The 21712-nt window shown below is 34.8% G+C and overlaps 2 protein-coding genes across 2 annotated transcripts; both read right to left on the reverse strand.

Moving 5' to 3' along the window:
• Positions 1-13375: 13375 nt before the first annotated feature.
• On the reverse strand, positions 13376-14285 carry LOC25491440 (dirigent protein 22). Its single transcript, XM_013599351.3, has one exon. The coding sequence runs from the start codon at positions 14184-14186 to the stop codon at positions 13611-13613; it is 576 nt and encodes a 191-aa protein (XP_013454805.1). The 5' UTR covers positions 14187-14285; the 3' UTR covers positions 13376-13610.
• Positions 14286-19833: 5548 nt separating this feature from the next.
• Positions 19834-20929, reverse strand: LOC11413046 (dirigent protein 19; the record flags this gene model as incomplete). The annotated part of the gene is made up of 1 exon (XM_003604457.4): positions 19834-20929. A coding segment is annotated over one exon (813 nt), but the record flags the coding sequence as incomplete, so codon positions are not given.
• Between the last annotated feature and the right edge of the window lie 783 nt (positions 20930-21712).

The raw sequence follows: 21712 nt of genomic DNA on the forward strand, positions 1-21712 counted from the left end.
AAGTTCGTTCAAGCTTGGATTTCAGCAGAACTCCTATTGTCGGGACTTCGACCTCCGCGAGAAGCACGACCTTCATGTTGTATACTTGATGGAAGGAGGGGATTGCCCCTGTTGAAATGTGTGCTGGAGCATGATATCCGAGCAAAGCAAATGATAGTACCTTGAGCTAGTCTTTGTAAGTGATTGCCATCCTCTGAACTATCTTCATGATTTTTGTAGCTTTGACGGCTTATGATGCCCCAGTATGCGAGAGATCTCATCGGGAGCCTCTTCACTTTCCTCTTCTTTGGCTTCGGATACACGGAACTCAAAGTTGGTAGAGAGTACATGGTTATTGTGTTCAACGGGTTTATTAATGCATGATTTGATTATTGATTTTGACAAGTAAGTATAAGTTATGATTATGCAGATATTTGAGAATGATTATAGAAAGATTTTTTTGGTTTTTTGTATTACCATTTTCCAAGAAAAAGCACAAAATAAAAGCAAAGTCGGGATCAAAACGACTTTTTTATTAATGATGACAATTTCTTAAAGCAAAAAGCCCTACACCAGTTCACTTTCATCTCGGGCGGGACGAAAGGATGTTTTTTTGAAAAGGTAGTAAACAAACAAACATATCACTAGAAACAAATCGAGTAGCAGAAGAAGACATAAACATCAACCCAATTGCAGTTACACACTCGGATTCAAATTCTTGAAAGGCAAGACATTATCGTCAATCAGTTTCTGGACTTCAATCTTCAAGGAGAAACAATGCTCAACGTCATGACCTTGTGCCCCTTGATGGAAGGCACAAAAGAGGTCAGGTCTCCACCTAGCCGGCAATTTCTTAGGTATCGGCGGAGGTGGTCTGGTCTGGACAAGGTTTCTTTCAAGCAAAGAAGGAAGCAGCTCCGCATATTTCATAGGAATCGGATCATACTGCGGTGTTTTCTGAGCCTGATGAGGTGGATTTAATTGCGGATGAGCCTGTCGTCGAGAATGACCTTTCACCATACTCACTTCCTGGTCTTTCTCTTTTGAACTGCCTGCGGGGACACTTTTATTGACCAATCGTCCTTCTCGGACCCCTTCTTCCAACTGTACACCCATACCAACCATCTCAGCAAAATTCTTGGGCGTACTTCCGACCATCTTCTTGTAGTAGAACTGATTGAGAGTTTTTAAGAAGAGCTTGGTCATCTCTTTCTCTTCTACACGCGGGATGACTTGGGCAGCGGTATCCCTCCATCGCTGGGCATACTCCTTGAATGTTTCCTTGTCTCCCTGAGTCATTGCCTGAAGATCACTTCGGTCTGGAGCCATATCCACATTATAACTGTATTGTTCCACAAAAGCTTCACATAGATCACGAAAAGTTTGGATTTTTGTTCTGTCTAGATTCGTGTACCATTTTGAGGCGGGACCAGTCAAGCTTTCTTGGAAGTAGTAGATAAGAATCTGATCATCTTGGGCATACGCAGGCATCCTTCTCACATACATTTTTAGATGCTCCTCAGGGCAGGAGTTCCCTTTATACTTCTCAAAATCTGGAATCTTGAACTTGTGAGGTATCTGGACACTTGGTACCAAACAGAGATCGTACGCAGTCTTCCCAAATTTCCCTTTTTCATGGAGAGCTTTCATGTCTCGGCGTAGTTCATCATACTTTTCTCGTAGATCGCTTACTCCCTCGTAAGCCTCTGCATTCCCTGAATGAAAGATAGGCTCTTCAGTTTGCGGAATTGTATGCATCACAGGTGCTGAGTAATTCATGACAACTGGAGGAGCTCTTACAGGAAGCGGAGGGACATGAGCTGCATATTGATGAGTAGGCATCTGAGTTTCAGAAGCAATAGGGCAGAATACTTCACTGAGACAAATAGGGACACCCCAAGGACGACCTTCTGGCATTGAATTTGGTGGAGTACTGACAGGTATCGTCCATTCAGGGACAATAGAGACAGTTGCTTCGGCCTGAGTACTGATAGGAGGAGGAGGTGGTGGTTGATTATGTGCAACCGTCAATGCTTTCATTAATTCAGTCATTTCATCCATCTTAGTTCGCATGGATGCCACTTCCTCACGGAGCAATTGATTTTCTTGTTCGAGGAACTCCATCTTTTCCTCATGATTGTTCGAGTGTTGTAAATGCGAGTGGGTTTCAGACGAGGATGCCATGACTCTTTTGAGATGGATTGACCTTTAGCAGAAAAGACACAGTGTAAGACTCAGACTAGAATGCAAAATGATGTATGATATGCTTATGCAAAAAATAGACACGTTTTTTTTTTGAAGGACTTGTCAAAGTAATTGTGAACTTGATAAGGAAATTGTTTTATTTGAAAATTGTGAAGATGTTCTAATTGGTTCCCTTTTCAAAAGTAAGAACGAAACCAAGGAAAAAAGAAGTTCTTAACAAAAGCTAAAGCTTAGTTAAGATTTTGAAGTTGTATTTCTTGATGTTCCTTCTTACAAGGACCATATCTTTGATGTTTACAAAAACTTATCTAAGTCCTTCGATATTAGTGAGAGAAAAAAAAAATTTATGAATGAATGCATGTATGCATGATTATGCTAAAGAACATGGAATGCATGGTGATGTTAGGTCCATAATGATGGAGTCAAGGGTAACAATGCCAATTGGTAGGGACTTATGGTTTCAGTTGTACCTGTATCACGGGTTCTACCAAGTTCCCAAAGTCATTAACCACTTTCAAATATTATCAGGTGACGGGACTACTCCCATTCCAAAAGTATTCGTAGGAAAGTCTCGTTTGGGTGTAGTATCGCGTGTCAACTAATTCAAGACTACTCTTGATTAGCCACCGCACTACGTCCTAAAAGGCTAAGATGGGTTAAGGGTAACTAAAGGTCCTCAACTTCGACGGTCACTTGAAAATATAATGCCAACACGACTATTCATGCCAACATAAATTATTTTCAAGATCCCTCCATTGAGTGGGGTTGTACCACATGAACCTAAACACGAGACTTGACTCTCGGAAAGGCACTTTGGTTATACCACCGTCCTATCTTATGTTTCTCTCAAGCCCGGGTGTAGGGCTTTATCTCACCACTCATATTTAAGAAGAAGGGAAGAAAGAGCGAAAAGAGAAGATAAAAGATATATACAATTATTTCCATCTTTATTTTTGTTTTTAAGCAAGTTATAGCATAGAGAATTAAATAAGGCCAAGTTAGGCTCAACCCTCTTTAGGGGTGTCCCCAGTGAAGTCGCCATTTCTGTCGCGTCATTTTTCGGAGATCAAGACCATTTGATTAGCTTTTGACTCACTAATTTATTTCACGACTGAACATTTAATTTTTAAAGAAAAGGGGAAAAAAGTTCAAAACACCCCTATTTGAAAAGATTTAGGGTTCGGGGGTTAGTTACACAAAGGGAAGGTATTAGCACCCTTTATGTCCGTAGTACTCTACGAGAACCTCTTGGTTTTGTTTAATTCAATATGCTATAACTTGCTTGCTTATTTTGAAAAGAAAGAATTAATGTGATGAAAAAGAAAATAAAGTGAGACCTAATTTATCTACATTTTTTATTGTTTGGAAGGACGAGTGTCCTCTGCCTACGTACCCGTGAAGGATCAAAACCTCGTAGTTCGGGGTAGAAATTAACGTTTGATTGGTTGTGTATTTTTTATTAGTTTTGAAAAAAGGTTTTAAATTGAAAAGCCAAGTGGCAAATAAGGATTGGTTTGTGTTTTTTATTGAAAGAAAGATGACTCAAAGTATAATTAAATTGATTGCTATTTGATTAAAAAAATAAAAAGGACGACCGCTTGATTTAGGATCAAGGTTTGTTTATGAAAATATTTTTGTGATTTTTGTTATTTTTGCATGTTTTTGTTGTTTTTTGAATGATTGGAATGAAATTAAACTAACGGAGCATAAAGAATAAAAAGCGCGGCTACCCTAAATATAAAATCTATGACTAGTACATAGAAAGCCTATTTACATTCTAAGGTCTGCAATAAAGAATTAAAATGCTAAAAAAAAAAAAAAAAAAAAGAGATAAAAAAAATGGTCCAAACACAAGGTGGGGGTGCAGTAGTAAACAGGGGGTGCAGAATAGCAAGCAGAAAGGGAATTGGGCTCAGAGGACAGGCTAGGGAAGTGGGTTCGGTTCAAATCCTGGGTCGGTTTTAGTGAACCGAACCGATTTAGGGAAGTATATAAAGGGTGTAACCCTATTTTCTCTCATTTCCCTCTTGTCTTTCTCTCTCTATCTCATAAACTCTCTCCTCTCTCTAACTTCTTCTTCTCCGGCGAGGAGGGTGGTTAGGTTTCTTCCGGAGCGGTGGCTCGCCGGCCAACCGCGGTGGCGCCGCCACGCCGGACACTCAAATTCCTCTTTTTTTAATTATTTTTTCGGTTTTCAAACCCTCTTTCCACTCTCTATTCGTTTCTAGCCTTAAAATTTCCAAACACCAGACTTAGACTTCTAGATCTAAAATAAAAGAAAGAAAACTACCTTTGATTTTTCTGGAACGAATCCGGTTGCTTGTTGTCGTTTGTAACGGCGACGAATCTGTTGTTGCTGTAGTCGACTTGTGGCTTGAATGGCCTTTTGTGTCCGTCTGGCTCCTGTGTGTCTCCGGCTTCTTTTTCTTGATTTTTCCTATATTCAAAACAAGACAAACAAAAACAACATATAAAGTCCTAGATCTAAATGTCTTCTGTAATGGGATCTGTTTGTTTGGTTTGAGGTTCTGGACGTGTTGCATTCGGTTTGGAATGATGGTGTATTGGTTGTTGATGATTTGTGTAATGGTTATCACGGCTGTGTGTTGTGTTGCTGTGATTTTTGCAGGTTTATGGTGTCGTGTGACTGGCTGATTGGTTTCTGATATTGTATGTTTCTCTTGGTACGGTGGGACTGGAAATTGGTTTTGATGATTGAGGCTCGTGATGGCTTCTGGTTTGATGTTGAATTGCACTGGCTTTTGGTTGAATTTCGGCCGCTCTTGGTTCTCTCCCTCTATGAATTTCGGCTCCCGTCGTGTTGTTTTGGCTTTTTTGCTGTCCCTTTGTGTGTGATTGCAGGTGTATATTTATAGTGTGGCTTGAGGCTACGGATTTGTTACAAAAATTGCAGATTTTAGGAGATTGAGACGGAGATAGGCGCGTAACAGACTGGATGAGGATGTGGGTGATGGTTTGTGGTTTGTTACGCATGAACCTGGACTGTTCTTGGGACTCATGGACATTTTTGGGACTTTGGACAATTTTGGAATTTTAATTAAAAAGAAAATTAATAATAAAAGGATAATATCTACATTTTTGGTTTTAAATAAAATAAATAAATAAATAAAAGGAAATTTAATCTAATCTTGGACTAAAATTAAAATCAGAATTTTAAACTAAAATAAATAAATAAATAATAAAAAAAATAAAAGATGGAAATAAATAATTAAAGACTGAGAGAAGAGGGCCCGATTCGGAATTTTATGAGGTATTTCAAAATACCTCCCTGCCGAATTTTTCACTGAGATGTGGGTCTGGCCCGAGTTCGGAGACGTGTGTCAGTGGAACCTTAGGTCAAAATTTGGGGTATGACATTGACTATGCAACTTAGACCTTTTATATGCATGTGGTACCAATCCAGGGCATCAAGCCCCCAACGTAGTAGAGCGTAAATAGGCTCCCAGGGCATCAAGCCCTCAACTTTAAAATGCTAATGCATGGACTCGATCTCTTAAACATCTTAAATTGACAAACTCTTGTATAATCCAATAATTTGGAACTTCATCTTAATCAACTTAGACTGACTCATGCAGCTTGGTTAAATAACAACAACGACACATGAGTATACAAAAACAGCATGACATAATAATATCAAATGCAAGTCAATCATCGTCTCAATTATTCACATATAATTCAATTAATGCATATACAATTATATCACAATATAACAACATAATTATTTAAGCCAATTAAAATAGCTAATTAAATTAGTTATTCTCGTCTTATTCAATTAAGATGGCTGGCTCAACAAACATGTTCAAAAGAAAATAAATTATCACGTTACTGTTTTATTTCTTCAAAAGTAGCACTATCAATGATTTTATTTAGAAAAATCATGTTCCCCTCTTGAATCCTCTAATCTAAAACTAGTGGCTAATATCACGGTAGATACAAAAGAGCAACAAATGAAATACAATTATACTGAACTATTCTCAATAGAATTTTAAATAACAAATTGAACAGCAAGTCATGCATCGGATATTGTTTCACAATTTAGGAGATTAACAGATAGTTTTGAATTAAAAATCATTGTAGTACTGTGCTTATTCATTACACTGATTTATAAATATGCATAAGAAGAATGAAAACATATATAGGCATCAATAAGGATTTGTATATATCTCTAGTAATAAGTATAAAGCCATCGATCACACTATCATATATGAACAGTAAGTGATTATACATGTTATACTTAACTTCTAATTGGGAATCGATGAATATATAATGAAGCCACCGAAATATAATATGAATATAAACATATAATCACAACAAACACAGGAGAACACAATATAACAAAAATTCATCGTGAGAATTAAAACAACGAAAGATTAAAAAAAACCTTCACTACCCACACGCGTACACAACCCTTATGATGAATGAAACTCCCCACTTACGTTAATTCAATGGTTTACCTACTCTTTCAACAATTAAATTCAATATAACCCTAAACTCTTTAAAACCAATCCTACACTTGTTAAATAAAATCATCAGAATTATATAGATTAATAGAATTGAATGCTAGTCTCACCCTTACCTTATAGAATGAAATCGCAACTCTCTAGGTGTTTCTCCCTTCTCTTGGCTTTTCTCCCTTTTCTCCAAAATTGCTTACGTTCTATTTTTCTAAACTAGGTTTCTCCTATTTATAATCTTTTTTTCTATTTTATCTTATTTCTCTTTCTCCCCCAAAACTCTCTAAAATCTCATAAGAACCCCTAAACTTAATATTATTTTATTTTCAAATCTTATTCTATTAAATAATATAATAAGTCACCTAATAAATCATATAATATATTCTAAACTCTTCTTAATAATTTCTAGACTCAATTAAATAATTAAATAAATCAAAACAGACGTTACACCTTTCGTCGAGAAGTCTCAATCAAATGATTAAGAAAATCCTCGCGGATGTCTTTGCCTCGAAAGCTAACAAGAACATCATGTTGTGTTGCTGCATTTATTGAAATTGAAGAAAATTTAGAACTTATATGAATATGAGGCCTCACACGTTACATTTTTTTGTGGAATGTTGGGAATTAACAGTCGCAAATCCTTTTTCTGTAAAATCAAAATAGAAACAGAATGAAAATAAGCATTGTTGAATAAAAACCTTCTTACAATGAGTCCAGAAAAAACTAAAAAAAGTGGAACAAAATTTTGTCAAACTTTCAAACTATGTCAGATTATACTCTTGCCTCAGGATATTGCAGGAATCTATGTCATTCACCTTACACTTTCAAACTTTCACAGAGCATTGGATCGGAGAGAAAATCTAAGTTTGATTTCAAAGTGGAACAAAATTTTGTCAAAAATTACTTACTTCCTGTCAAACTCGGGATTACTAGAGCGCTTAGGAGCTGGAGGGTTAACACACAAAAAACTTAATATTTTTGGGAATGTGTAATGGCAGCAAATTCTTTAATATTTTTGGTTTGATGTTGGCAAATTACATTTTGATACTAGTTACAAACCCGTGCTTCGCAAGGGTTGAATAACGTATCTTGTAAAAAAATTGTTCCTAAGAAAAAATGAACAAATTAATAAATATTGCACAAACTTGGATATTCTAAATAAATCACTTTTACTGTATTTTAAAAAAAAAAAAAAAACACTTTGTTATAAAGGAGAAATGAGCAAATTAAGGGAAATAGCTGCATCTTTCTAAGAAATTGTTGTTGTTCATAAATGTGAAAATCAAGCAAGCATATTACACAAATCTCAGCTATATGTACATTTCTAAAACATTTACCAAAGCATTATAAAAATTTGCTATAGGAAAAGAGCATGTTTTATTTTGTTCAAGAGATTAGGAAAACAACATTATAATTAACATGATACTAACTGGAACCAATGAAGGAACCAACAATGTGCAGATTAACGTTACATAATAGTTAGGTTTATAAAAGAGATTGCAAGAATCATAGACTAACCAAAAAGGAATTTTTGCCAATATTTACATCTACATCAGACAAAATGAAAAGAACAAATGGCATCCCAAAGTCAAGATAATTTACGATTACAGTCCAAAGCGATACGCCAAAATAGTAGAAGTTTAAATAGTTCAGCAGCAAAGATCTACTTTGGAACAACTCGAACGTGGAAGTTTTTCGGTGAATTTTCCAGATCAAAGATGAGCTTACCACCTTCTTCCATCACACGCTCTCTGCAGAAATTGAACCACTGCCCACCCAAGTATTTTTCATAGCTTGCTCTTTCGGCGGTAATGAGGCGACACTTATGCTTTCTTTGTGTCTGATAATCAATGAGAGTGATTGTTTTGCGCTTTTCTTTCAGAATTGTTCTTGACACCTCCTTCGGTAAATGCTAAACAGGCGACACCTTCTTTGGTCCATTCTTCTGTGTTGTCCTCCGTCGGGAAAGTCATTTCGGTGAGGAAGTCGGCAAATACTTGTGCCTTGAGCGCCTTTCTAGATTCGTAGTGTATATCGAACTCTGATAGCTCGAGTGACCACTTCATCATCCGGCCGGCTACGTTAGGGCGGCCCAAGATTTGTCTGATGGGTTGGTCCGTCCGGACCACCACCGTTTGTGCCAAAAAATATTGCCTTAATCTTCGGGCCGTTGTGAGGAGAGCGAGAGCTACCTTCTCGATTCTTTGGTACCTTGTTACAGTTCCTAGAAACGCCTTGCTGGTGAAGAAGACTGGTTTATGTCCCTCCGTCATTTTCTGATGAGGACGATGCTTACCGCGTTAGAGGAAACAAAAAGGTATAGGTACAATACTTCACCTTGATCGGGTCGCGAGAGCACTGGCGGTGCAGAGAGGGTTTCTTTGAGACATTTCAGGGCGTTCTCGCACTCGTCCGTCCAATCGAACTTCGTTTCTTTCCTCAAGAGTTTGAAGAAAGGAAGAGCGTGTTGAGCGGATTTAGCCACGAATCTCGAGAGGGCAGTCAACATCGCGTTGAGCGTTTGGATGCACTTCTTAGAGTGGGGTGTCGAGAGCTCAGTAAATGCACGGCACTTATCTAGGTTCGCCTCAATTCCTCTTTCTGTTAGGTAGAACCCGAGGAATTTACCCGCTTGGACTCCGAAGGTGCATTTTTTTGGGTTAAGCCGCAAGTTGTACTTCCGAGTTTGTTCGAATACTCTCCTGAGATGGGCGGCATGATCCACCTCTTGTTGGGATTTTACGATCATGTCGTCCATGTAAACCTCGAGGATGTCACCCAGAAGTGTCTTGTCATAGATTATGTTCATCATTCGTTGATAAGTAGCCCCCACGTTTCGCTGACCAAAGGGCATTACGTTGTAGTAATAGTTCCCTGACTCGGTCATGAAGGTTATTTTTGTAACGCCCTCTTTGAATTATTAGATTTATTTAATTATTTAATTGAGTCTAAAATTTATTAAGAAGAGTTTAAAATATATTTATTTGATTATGTGATTTATTACGTGTCTTATGTTGTTATTTAATAGATTAAGATTTGAAAATAGAAATAAGATTGAGTTGAGAGTTTGTTATGAGATTTTAGAGAGTTTTTGGGGAGAAAGAGAAATAAGATAAAATAGAAAAAAGGGTTATAAATAGGAGAAACCTAGTTTAGAAAAAACACAACGTACGATCAATTTTGGAGAAAAGGGAGAAAAAGCCGAGAGGAGGGGGAAGACCTAGGAGTGCTGCGATTTTCATCTATAAGGTAAGGGTGGGACTAACATTCAATAATCTTAAGTCATTGATTCTGAAAATTAGATTTAACATGTTGTAGGTTTTAGTTTTTGAGAATTTTGGGAATTAGGGTTAAAAGTGATTATTTGATGATTTTCTAAAATAATATTTTGGGTAAAGTTTTATATGGTTTTGAGTCTCTTTTGATGTATATAAATGTTTAGACAAACTTTGGGATCAAATTTGGGCATAGAGAAGTTAAAATTGGGATTTTGGGGTGAAAAGTGTGTTTTTCCCGAGTTGCTCTCTGACAGCATGTCCTCTTTCATGTTCTTGCGTCTTTTTCACACGTTTCTGTTTTGAATTAGCCTTTGGTGTAAACATGAAAGTTGTAGATAATTTTGTTAGCTTTCCAATGGATTTGGTGTGGCGTAAAAATGAGTTTTGGTTTAGGAGTTATGATTAAAATACTCCAAGGAGGTCTTAGTGAATTTTTATGAATTTCAACACAACTTTGTCCAAATTTGAAATGAAAACTGGTATTGATTGGTACAGAATTGGTCTTAGGTGTAAACACGAAAGTTGTAGGTATAAATGTTAGCTTTCTAATCCCGTTGGTTTGACTTCAAAAGGATTTATAGAACTAGAGTTATAGTCAAATTACTGCACGTAGGTCACAGTGAATAATTGAATATGATTGATGAATTAGTATATGAATGTATATGTTGTGAATACGATATTGTCCATGATTGATGAAGTGTTATATGTATATATGATGTTTTAAGATGTTGATTATAAATTGATGTTGTTATACTGTGATATAATTGTATATGCATTACTTGAATTATATGTGAATAATTGAGACGTTGTTGACTTGCATTTGATATTATTATGTCATGCTGTTTTTGTTTACTGTTGTGTTGCTGTTGTTATTTAACTAAGCTGCATGAGTCGGTCTAAGTTGATTAAGATGATGAAGTTCCAAATTATTGGATTATTTAAGAGGTTGTCGATTTAAGATGTTAAGAGGTCGAGTCCATGCATTAGCATTTCATTGTTGGGGGCTTGATGCCCTGGAGCCTTTGCTCAATTAAGTTGAGGGCTTGATGCCCTGGGAGCCTTTTTACGCTCAAATAAAGTTGAGGGCTTGATGCCCTGGAGCCTATTTACGCTCAAAGATTGGTACCACATGCATGATTAGAAGATTAAGTTGCATAGTCAAGAGGTTAAGTTGTCAAGTTATCAAGTTGTCGAGTTGTTAAGTTGTTAAATCATGAAATTGTTTAAAGCTGTGATTCTTTATATGAACTATTAAAGAAGTGAATTGTGATATATTATTATCTATGATGAATATTATGATGATTACATGATGTTGTCTATGAGTTGTTAAATATGATTGATGATGCTTATGTTGTTAAATGTAATTGATGAATTATATGCTTAATATTATTGTTTGTGAAATCTCACCCCTTCTGTTTGCCCACCATGGGTAACTAACAGGTAACCAAGAATAGTTGATGTCGTGTGAGCTTTCCTTCTCATGTGTCTTAGGTGCTCTGATACGTAACGGGATGGGAACTTTGTTATTGCTTTTCTATTCCTTACGTATTGTTTTTGAAGATTTATGACTATGTTTTTAGATTGGATTTTTATGCGACATTTATGAAGAGGCCTTCGTGCCAAACACTGTTTTAGTTATTGAAATAAATTCCGGTGCGAAGTATTAAAGATCTTGTATTTGAATTTTAAAGGATAAATAGTTATTTATTCAGTTTATGATTTTAAGAAAAGAATGTGACATTCCGTTTATGTTGAAAAACTCTGATTATTTATGCGAAATTTTTATGTTGGGAAAACGAGGTGTTACAATTTTCATTTTATCTTCTTCATCCATAGGTATCTGATTGTACCCAAAATAGGCGTCCATGAAGGATAAAAGTTTAAAGCCGGAGGAATTATCTACGAGTTTATCGATGTTAGGAAGAGGATATGCGTCTTTAGGGCAGGCCCTATTAAGATCGGTATAGTCAACGCACATACGTCATTTTCCATTAGATTTATTGACAAGTACAACATTGGAGAGCCAGGTAGTGTATTTGGCCTCTGAAATAAAATTTTCCTCTAGGAGGTCTTTTACAGCTTTATCTGCAGCCTCTGATTTTTCAGGAGACTGCTTTCTGCGTCGCTGGGCTATAGCGCTAACTCCGGGATCTACTGTCAGCTGGTGACAAGCGACGCTAGGGTCAATTATGGGCATATCGGCCGCGCTCCAAGCGAATAGGTCGGCGTTCTCCCTCAGGTAGGCGACCAGCTGTGCTCTGACAAGTTCAGGAAGATCCTTGCCGATCTTGAAGTTTTTCGAGGGGTCGTCTCCGAAAGGGACCAGCTCGAATTCACCGACAGGAATATGTCTAAGAAGTTTCGCATTGAGCGGATCCTTCTTTTCCCATTTTTGTTCCTTAAGGTCTTCCTTAATGAACTTGGGATCAAGTTCGACCAAATTGGCATCCACAGTGCTCGCAGCAGCTTTCCCTTTATCTTCAGCAGGTTTGCTGGATTAGGAAACCGAGTTATGGGTTTTGTTAGCCTGGAGGAAACATCTTTTTGCAGCTTCGATGTCTCCGTTGAGAGAGGCAATGATGCCATTTTTCGCATGGTATTTCAACTTCAGATGACCGGTTGAACATACAGCCCCTAGTTGTGCAAGCTCGGTTCTCCCTATAATGCAATTGTAGAGAGAAGGGCAGTCGATCACCAGAAATGATACCTTTATTGTTTTCTTGGCCTCCTTTTCGCTGAAGGTGACCAGTAGCTCTATGTATCCCCATGGCTGGGTAGATGACCCGTTGAAGCCGTAGAGTTCATTTCCAACGTAGGGAGAAAGGTTTTTCTCCGTCAGTTGAAGAATTTTGATCAGGCTGGTGTAAAGGAATGGCCGTTGAAGCCCCTGTGTCAATTAGGACTCGTCGGATGTCTGCATTGGCCATCGATGTCGCACGAGTAAAGGAATGGCTGAATTTGAAGCTCCACCAGGAAGTTCCGAATCATAGAATTCCAAACGTGGCCTTCCTCTGTGGTTGGAAGGAGCCAGCAAGTTGACACTCATGAGTTCCTCGAACTTTCTCTTCATGCTTCTCATGGAGACGTCAATTATATTTTTTTCCCCTATTTTTTGCCAATTGTGCGATTTTACACACCCTCTCCTTTTTGGACCGATTTTGCACCCCATCTTTTTCCATCTTTCCCATCTTTTAATGATGATTTTGAACAAAACACAATTGGCAAAAGATGGGGTGCAAAATCGCTCAAAAAAAGAGGAGGTCCAAAATCGCACAATTACCAAAAGAAGAAAAAAAAACTTACAAACTCTTCAATTAAGAGATTTATAACATTTATATTTATATTTATATTTTATACAAACAACACATCCTCACTATCTTCACTTTCGCTGTTTCTTCCCAAAAAGAAAAGTATGCCAGAAATATAGTAATTTAGGTGTAAATAAAATATTTTTTCTAATAGTATCAATTTTTATTCAAATAATGGTATAATCACAAATACACACAAATAAACAAGGGTTAAGTTCAGGAGCTTAACCCCCCACAAGCAAAGATGAACATCATCACAACAAGTGAGTGATGCTACATGATAGGAAACTAAGAAACATCAACACAATCAATCACAAAAAGCAAAAAATATGTATCTCTTACAATCCAAAAAAGTATATCATCAATTAAACATAATGAGAAACATAAATATTGTACTCAGATGTAGCATCTCCTGTAGTGGTATTCAAAAAGTAAGTAGTAAGTTCAGCATATCCCTTAGCAAATCTAAAAAGCCCACTTCCACCAATCACAGGCATTTCTCTAACCTTTTCATATGCATCATTTCTTCCCAAGATAGTAATTGTGCTTCCATTATATTTCCCTTCAAATAATGCAAAATTCATTATCATAAGAAAATTAAGCTCAGTTTGTGAGGTATAGGAATATATCCCTTGAGCCCTTCCAACCAATTTTGAGCTTAATTGAGGTCCCGAGGTTAAAGCGTTGTCTATGACTTTCACCTCACCGAAGTTAGTTGTGTTAAACTTCGGAAGAGGTGGAATAATTTCGATCGCGGTGGCGTTGTCTCCGCTGACTACGTCATGCCAATAGAATCTAAAGTGGCTAACGTTTTGTCTCCTTCTGAACAATTTAGGATCTATTGAGCCCACGAAACCGGTCTCATCTTGTGCTGTGACGATTGTGAGGGTGTAACAAGAGAGGAGAAGGAAGAAGATGATTTTGAAAGCACCTATAGCCATATTAATTTTTCTCTTTTACTCCAACAAAAGTGGAAAGTTAGAGAATGTTATAAGAAGTTAAGAGATGTAATTAAATGAGTAGTTGTGGTGTGTTCATCTTTTGTATGACATATATATAGAACCATATACAACCTTGAATGTAGTTGTAGTTAACTGAAGTTACTATAGGACAAAGATATCAATATTTTTTTATTCCAATTCTCTAGAAGTTCAGTATTTTATTTCCAAGTGACTTGATCAAACTTTGACTAATCTATATTTACTTTTTTTTTAGAGGGACTAAGTATTTATTTAATTTTTTTAAAGGGATAATCTATATTTTATTGAGTCTAATTGTTTAAATTATTTTATTTTGGCGAACTGTCTAATTTATTTCTTATTTAACAAGATTTGATTTTTTCCTAAGAGAATCGGTTTTTATTTTACGGATTAAGCAAATCGCTGAATTTTTTTTTCTAAGACCAAGTTGTAATTTTTTTTTTCTGCTAATATGTAATTTTGTTAATTGCATACGAGGATAAATATAAGATTTAATATTTTAAGATACTAGATTTGAATCCTAATCATTCAAAAAAAATTGAATCCTGATTAAATTGTAACATTTTTGTATACAACACTGATAAAATGGAAACTAAAGTTAGTAATTTTAGTGAGAGATATATTTTTTGTGAGAGAAATTTTTATTTCCAAGATGACTTGTTCTTGGTCACATGGTTAGAAAATTTCCACAAGAAAAACTACATATTTTATATATATTTAATGTCATTGTGATGACCAGTCGTTCATTATGTTTGAATATTCTTCATGATTAGATTGAAGTACAATGCAGTACGATAACTTTCATTTCCTTAAATATTGATTGATAAAAACTTCTTTTTTTTTTTTTTGAGGGAGGGAAAAAACTTCTAACAACCAGAATATAATAATACACGAGCATGGTTTAATTAATTTTGAGAAATAATATTTGTATAATCATTTTGTTTTGTGACAACTTTTAAAACAATTGATTTTTTTTCATATTCACTTTGTGTTTTCTGTTAACTATACTGTTTTAGTTTTTGTCTTAATAACTACATTTTATAATATCTTTGATATCATAAATTGTCTCAAAAAATATTGTTTAAATAACAAACCTCATTAATTTTTCCATAAAAAGTGCAGAACCTAATTTACAAACGCATGTTACTTGAAAGATACAAGTTCAATTAACCAAATAACTGGATTAATGTAATTTTAAGAGTTTAGATGTTAGATAAATTCAATTCTAGTTTGGGGATGGCTCCGGAAGAGTAAGAGGAGGAACTTAGAAGGTAACAAACTGAACAATTTTTTGTTTATCATTCACCAATCGTTACAAGTATTTTCTTAGAAGGGAATTTATTGACAAATGGCAAATAAAGACTAAGGTGAAGATAATTATCCTAACTGGTTTGGTGAATCCATGTGACTACTCCTTGAGCGACTTTGGCATTTTTCTCACATACATGCTCTTAGCTCTTGATCCAAGAGTCTCTTACATAGTAAAAGAGTTTAAAATGTGTGTTAATGGTACTTTTTTGTTTTTTTTTTTTTTTTTATCTGATTTCGATAAAACCAATCTTCTTTTTTTTTTTTTTAATGGTACTAATAATCTGTAAAACTAACTTATTTTGTTAGAATGGATAGTTTCTTTTCTCATGATTTTGTGAAGCATCATTAGATTCCAAGCTATAAACATAACAAGTTTTTCTTCCATTTCATATCCATCTTCATCTTATAGAGTTGAAAAAAATCTGACATTGTTACCAAGGTTTGAAACAAACTTTCTCTAAAATAAAATGGGAGGACAAGGTGTTGTTACCAAGGTTTGAGAGAATCAATATAAAATCAGATGTTTTATTTTATCATTTTTCAATATAAATAAAATATGTGATGTCGAGAAATCCTTTTTTATGTAATTTATATTTTATTTACTTCTCTATTTTTTTAGAGGGTTTTATTTATTGGTAATCAGGATATATTATCAACATAAAAAAAAAATCAAAGATACTAGATGAGTACATAAGTACAAAATTAATAAAGACATCCACAAAAGTAATGTTATAATAAAGACATCCACAAAATTGAATTTAAACAAAAGTAATGTTATAATAAACTTGAGTTAAAATATTCATTCTTGATACATGAGTACCTACATTAGAAAAACATCATAATCAGTTACATTAGATCCCCGTGAGCTTAGCTCAGTTGGTAGGGATATTGCATATTATATGCAGGAGCCGGGGTTCGAACCCCGGACACTCCACTTCTCCACAATTAAATTGTGTGAGTTCTAGCCACTAGGCTACTTGACCAAAAAAAAAAAAAATTGTCTAACATTTGATATCAAGTACAAGCATAACAAAATACATGTTTTAAAATTAAACATCATCTAAGTGGCATTTAATTTGGGAAAGGAGACTTTTTTCCCACCATGGGAAAGTATTTTTTTGACCATTAGATCAAATATAGACCATAATGTTATCATAGACACTCACCATAATATTTTATTCACTCTTCCGTATCTCTCTCACTCCTCCTCTTCCCTCCCTAGACATTCAATTACTGCAATCAACAACAAGATCTCTCTCTCTCTCTCTCTCTCTCTCTCTCTCTCTCTCTCTCTCTCTCTCTCTCTCTCTCTCTCTCTCTCTCTCTCTCTCTCTCTCTCTCTCTCTCTCGCGTGCTTCAAAGCGGTAGAGTGAGATGGGTAATCAATGGCGGTTCTGAGAATGGTTCACTCACACTCACAGTCTCAACACAACAACAACATCAGTGGGACCCAACACTTCCTCCATGATTTTCTCGGCATGAAGTCAACTGATACTTCCACCGATGTTAGGTTACCGGAGGCATCAGTATCTGCCTCTTCCGCCGATGCTCGTGGCCCTTTCTCCTCCACCTCCGAAACCGCTTCTGGTAAGTACTATTAAACAACTAGATCTTGTTGTTGATTGCATGAATTGAATGTCCAGGGAGGAAAGAGGAGGAGTTTGTTTGGTTTCTTCCATGGATTGAATGTTGTTAAATGGGTTAAGTAGGTTGCTCTAAGTGGTGATTGAGAGAGATATGGAGAAGAGTGAATAAAATATTATGTGAGTGTCTATGATAATATTACGGTCTATATTTGATTTAATGTTCAAAAAAATACTTTCCCATGGTGGGAAAGAAGTCTCCTTTCCCAAATTAAATGTCATACATCATCTATGTTGTCCTCTTGAAATTCATCATCTACGCCGTCTTTTTCATCATCTTCATTGATACCTTAAAGCAAAAAAGAGTAAAACAAAATTACATCAACCAGAAATAGTATCATTCAACGGACAATTAAAAAACCATTAAGAGTTATACAAAAGACAAATAAAAACCAAGAATTTTTTTTTTTTTGGTAGATAGACGAAATGGCAAAGCCATTATAAAACTTACACACACAAGTGGAGGCACCGGGGTTCGAACCCCGGTCATGGCATCCGGCCTAGCAATTTCGGCATTTTGCCAGTTGAGCTAGGACTTCTGGATAAAACCAAGAAATTATTAAAACACACCTAAAGTATTATTGTAAACAAGAAAATCTCTTTAACAAGAGTAATTTCCTACAACATCAAAGTCATAAAATAGTCATTATAACAACACTAGAATAATTCAACAATCTCTCAAATGAATCAACTCTACACTAAATAAATTTTCTAATAAGTTTGATAATATTCTACAACCATTTAGTAACTACAAACAATACCAAGACAACATGCCTAAAGAGAACATTTACCCAAATCCCAATTGAACTTACATGATGCCAAGTCTAACCTCAGAATCTTCATAACAATAACTTACAAATTAAATTCAAGAAGATAACAACAACATTACTCAAGAGTTAATACATAAAATATTCAAATTTTTCTTATTCTTGCGTAATTAAATCTCTAACACTAGTTTCGGATTCAAATCCTATTGATACTTAAGTCAAACTCATCAACAATAGTATATTTTACAACAACAAATTAACCATAGTGTAGCCACCAATATTTACTACAAGAAAATTTATAAGTTGTAAACTAACTAAATATCAGCTAAAACCTCTAATAATAGTTTTAATACTCTCAAACTTTCTCTCAACCATCCACAACTTCAAAGTACTATTTTGATTTGTTCAAAAAAAAACAACTTCAAAGTACTCATCTAGTATCTTTGATTTTTTTTTTTTTTTATGTTGATAATATATCCTGATTACCAATAAATAAAACCCTCTAAAAAAATAGAGAGATAAATAAAATATATATTACATAAAAAAGGATTTCTCAACATCACGTATTTTATTTATATTGAAAAATGATAAAATAAAACATGTTTTATATTGATTCTCTCAAACCTTGGTAACAACATCTTGTCCTCCCATGGGTTAATAGTGTTTTTCACCCCTGTAATATAGGTCATTTTCGGTTTTCGCCCCTATAAAATTTTCGGTTTGAATTGCATCTTTGTAAAACTTTTTTTTTTCCGGAAAACACCCCTCCCCCATCGAACTCAGCAAATTCGCTTACGTGGCGCTGATTTGACGTTTTCTTTTTCATTTTTTTTAATTGACCATGTGTAAAAAATATATTCACATCAGATTTTATTTTTAAAATATTTAAAAACAAATTTTAAAAAATAAAAAAATCATAAAAATATTCAGTTTTTTTTTTCAAAAATTGAAAAAATTGAAAAATAATTTTTAAAAAATTCAGAAAAAAAATTAAGATTTAGAAACAAGCAAATTGAGATACATCATGCTTGGAACAATTAAACAAAACACAAGATAAACAAGCAATTTAATCATGTTACATTGGGAAAAAAAATTTCTATTTATTTACTTCAATTATCAATTATTGATGAATATGACTTTTTGAAGCTTGTTAGTTTGTTTTTTTGGAGAAAAATGGTTAGTTTGTTAGTATCTATTGGAGGTAATTTAAGCTTGTTATTGATGAATTTGACCCGGACATATGCATCTCTAAAGCCGATGGAACAAACAAATTGAGATACATCATGCTTGGGACATATGAACGCCACACATGATATTCTCAATGCTTCAAATACTATAGACATTAGGGTTTTACATATAATTTTGGTATTTTGGTTGTGTTTGCTTGCTATAAAATCTCGTGTAGTGAAAATATTGTTAAGAGCAGGGCCGGCCATGAGGGGGTGCAAACAGCTATACTGAGCTGGGCCTCCAAAATTTGGGCCAAATATTTATTTTTTTATTTTTTTATATATGCTGCATGGAAATAAATAATATATAAAGGTATCAAGTATGCCTAAATGGCCGAGCGGTACGAATCGGAATCTATCTACATTGCATAAGTCTCTGGTTCAACACTTTAATAACTATGTTACTTTTTTGTAGTTAATTTTTCTTTTCCTTTTTAACACTCAGTCAGAACCTATGTTTCTCTTTTTAATTAATTTTTCTTTACCTTTTCTTTTTAATTAATTTTCTTTTTACATGTACACGTTCAATTATTACATCTCACTATGACAGTATACATTATTAAGTTTAGAAACAAATATAATAAGACAATATCATTCGTTAAAAAAAACAAAGATAATAAAATGATATAATTGGATTTGGATGCATGTGCATAAACTATTTATACCTTCGGTACATAACAATTAATCTTTTATAATATTTGTATTTTATATATTGACATAAGCAACCTCACTCTCTCCCCTTGTCCTCTCCTTGCCAAAACAATGCGTGACAAGGACTAATTTATGTGTAAGTAAAACATAAACAGTAAAAAATTTATTCAAATCTTGAAACCAAACACAGTTACACAAATAAAAAGGGCTTAAATCATGAGCCTAACCACCACATGAAAATCATGCAAAGCTTGAGTCTCATCACAAGTTATTGACAATCCAAAATATCATCATTTATGATGAGTAACATAGACATTGTATTCAACCACGGTATCCCCAGTTATGAAATCAAAAGAGATTGTTCTAGCTTCAGCATATCCCTTAGCAAATCGGAAAACTCCGCTACCACCGATCACAGGCAACTCTCTAACCTTATCGTTCGCGACGTTCCTTCCAGAGATAGTAATGGTACTCCCATTATACTTTCCTTCAAACAAGGCAAAGTTCTGAACCATAAGAAAATCGAGCTCGGTTTGTGAGGTAGCCGCATAAAACCCTTGAGCTCTACCTAACAATTTTGAGGTCAAGTTTGGTGTCAAGGTTAAAGGGTTGTCGATTATCCTCACCAAACCAAAAGCACTGAAAGAGTTGTTAAATTTGGGAAGTGGTTGAATGATTGGAATTGAAGTTGCGTTTTCTCCTCCCACTATGTCTTGCCAGTAGAACCTAAAGTGGCTAGCAGCTACTTTCTTTGTAAGCAACTTAGGGTTTATTGAGCTTACAAAACCGGTCTCATCTTGTCCTATGACAATTGTGAGGGTGTAGAAAGAAAGTAGAAGGAAGAAAAAAAGATTTTGAGAAGTATTCATAGCTATAGGGTTTGTTAGGGCAAAGTTTCTCTTTTTGTCGAACAAAAATGGAAATGGTACAAGAGAATAGTGAGGAGAAGTTAGGAAACTTAGGATGTATATAGAGATATATATAGAAACATGCAGCCTTGAGTAGGTGTGGTGAGTGCATCTTTTACTAGAGATATATATAGAAACATGCAACCTTGACCTAACACATGATATAGTTAAGGAAAATTCCAAACACAGTGAAAAATATCAAAGTTTTTATTCCATTTTTAAAAGAAGTTCAGTCTTTGCAAGTGACTTGAAAATTTGACTAGTACATTTTTATATTATATATTTATGCGACTAGGTTTGGATCCGGCTTGATTAAATAGAATTGTTCTTTGCATAATAATACAATGATAAGAGTGAAATTCATGATCATTATCTCATAGGAATTATTGAAATCTCTCAAGACTAGGTGTTCAATTTTAGCATAATATTAAGCATTATTAAAAACCACATGAGTGATGGGTTGTAGATATTAAAATATTTTTTATTGAAAGATGAAGTCTTCTGGTCACATGGTTGGAAATTTCAACTAGAGACCAATTTATATGAGGTCATTTTTGAGGACTAGTTTGGCCTTTTATATGTTTGAATATTCTTTTATTTGGATGAAGATGCTGTGCCGAAAATTTTGATTTCTTTGAACTAGATTAGTACCAATAGCTACTACACTCTCTGTCTTTTGTTTTAAGAATCGAAAGTTGACAAATCACATTTTTTAATGATACTATTGATAGAGGTTTAGTACCTCAACTAATTTTCAGCCATGAAGTTAGAACATGTGATATTACTAAAGAGATATGAATTCAATTCTAATTGAAGCAATGTAATATTGGTAAATTTAAAAATCACACTTATAGTAAAAAGTCGCGAGTCAACAAAATATTAAAAAACGACCTAATTATAAATACGACCTCAGAGATTATAACATTGGAATAGTCTAATTAATTTAGGATTGTGGATTACTTAAATGATGTAAGTTCA

Source organism: Medicago truncatula, chromosome 4, assembly GCF_003473485.1.
Source record: "Medicago truncatula cultivar Jemalong A17 chromosome 4, MtrunA17r5.0-ANR, whole genome shotgun sequence".
Taxonomy (NCBI): domain Eukaryota; kingdom Viridiplantae; phylum Streptophyta; class Magnoliopsida; order Fabales; family Fabaceae; genus Medicago; species Medicago truncatula.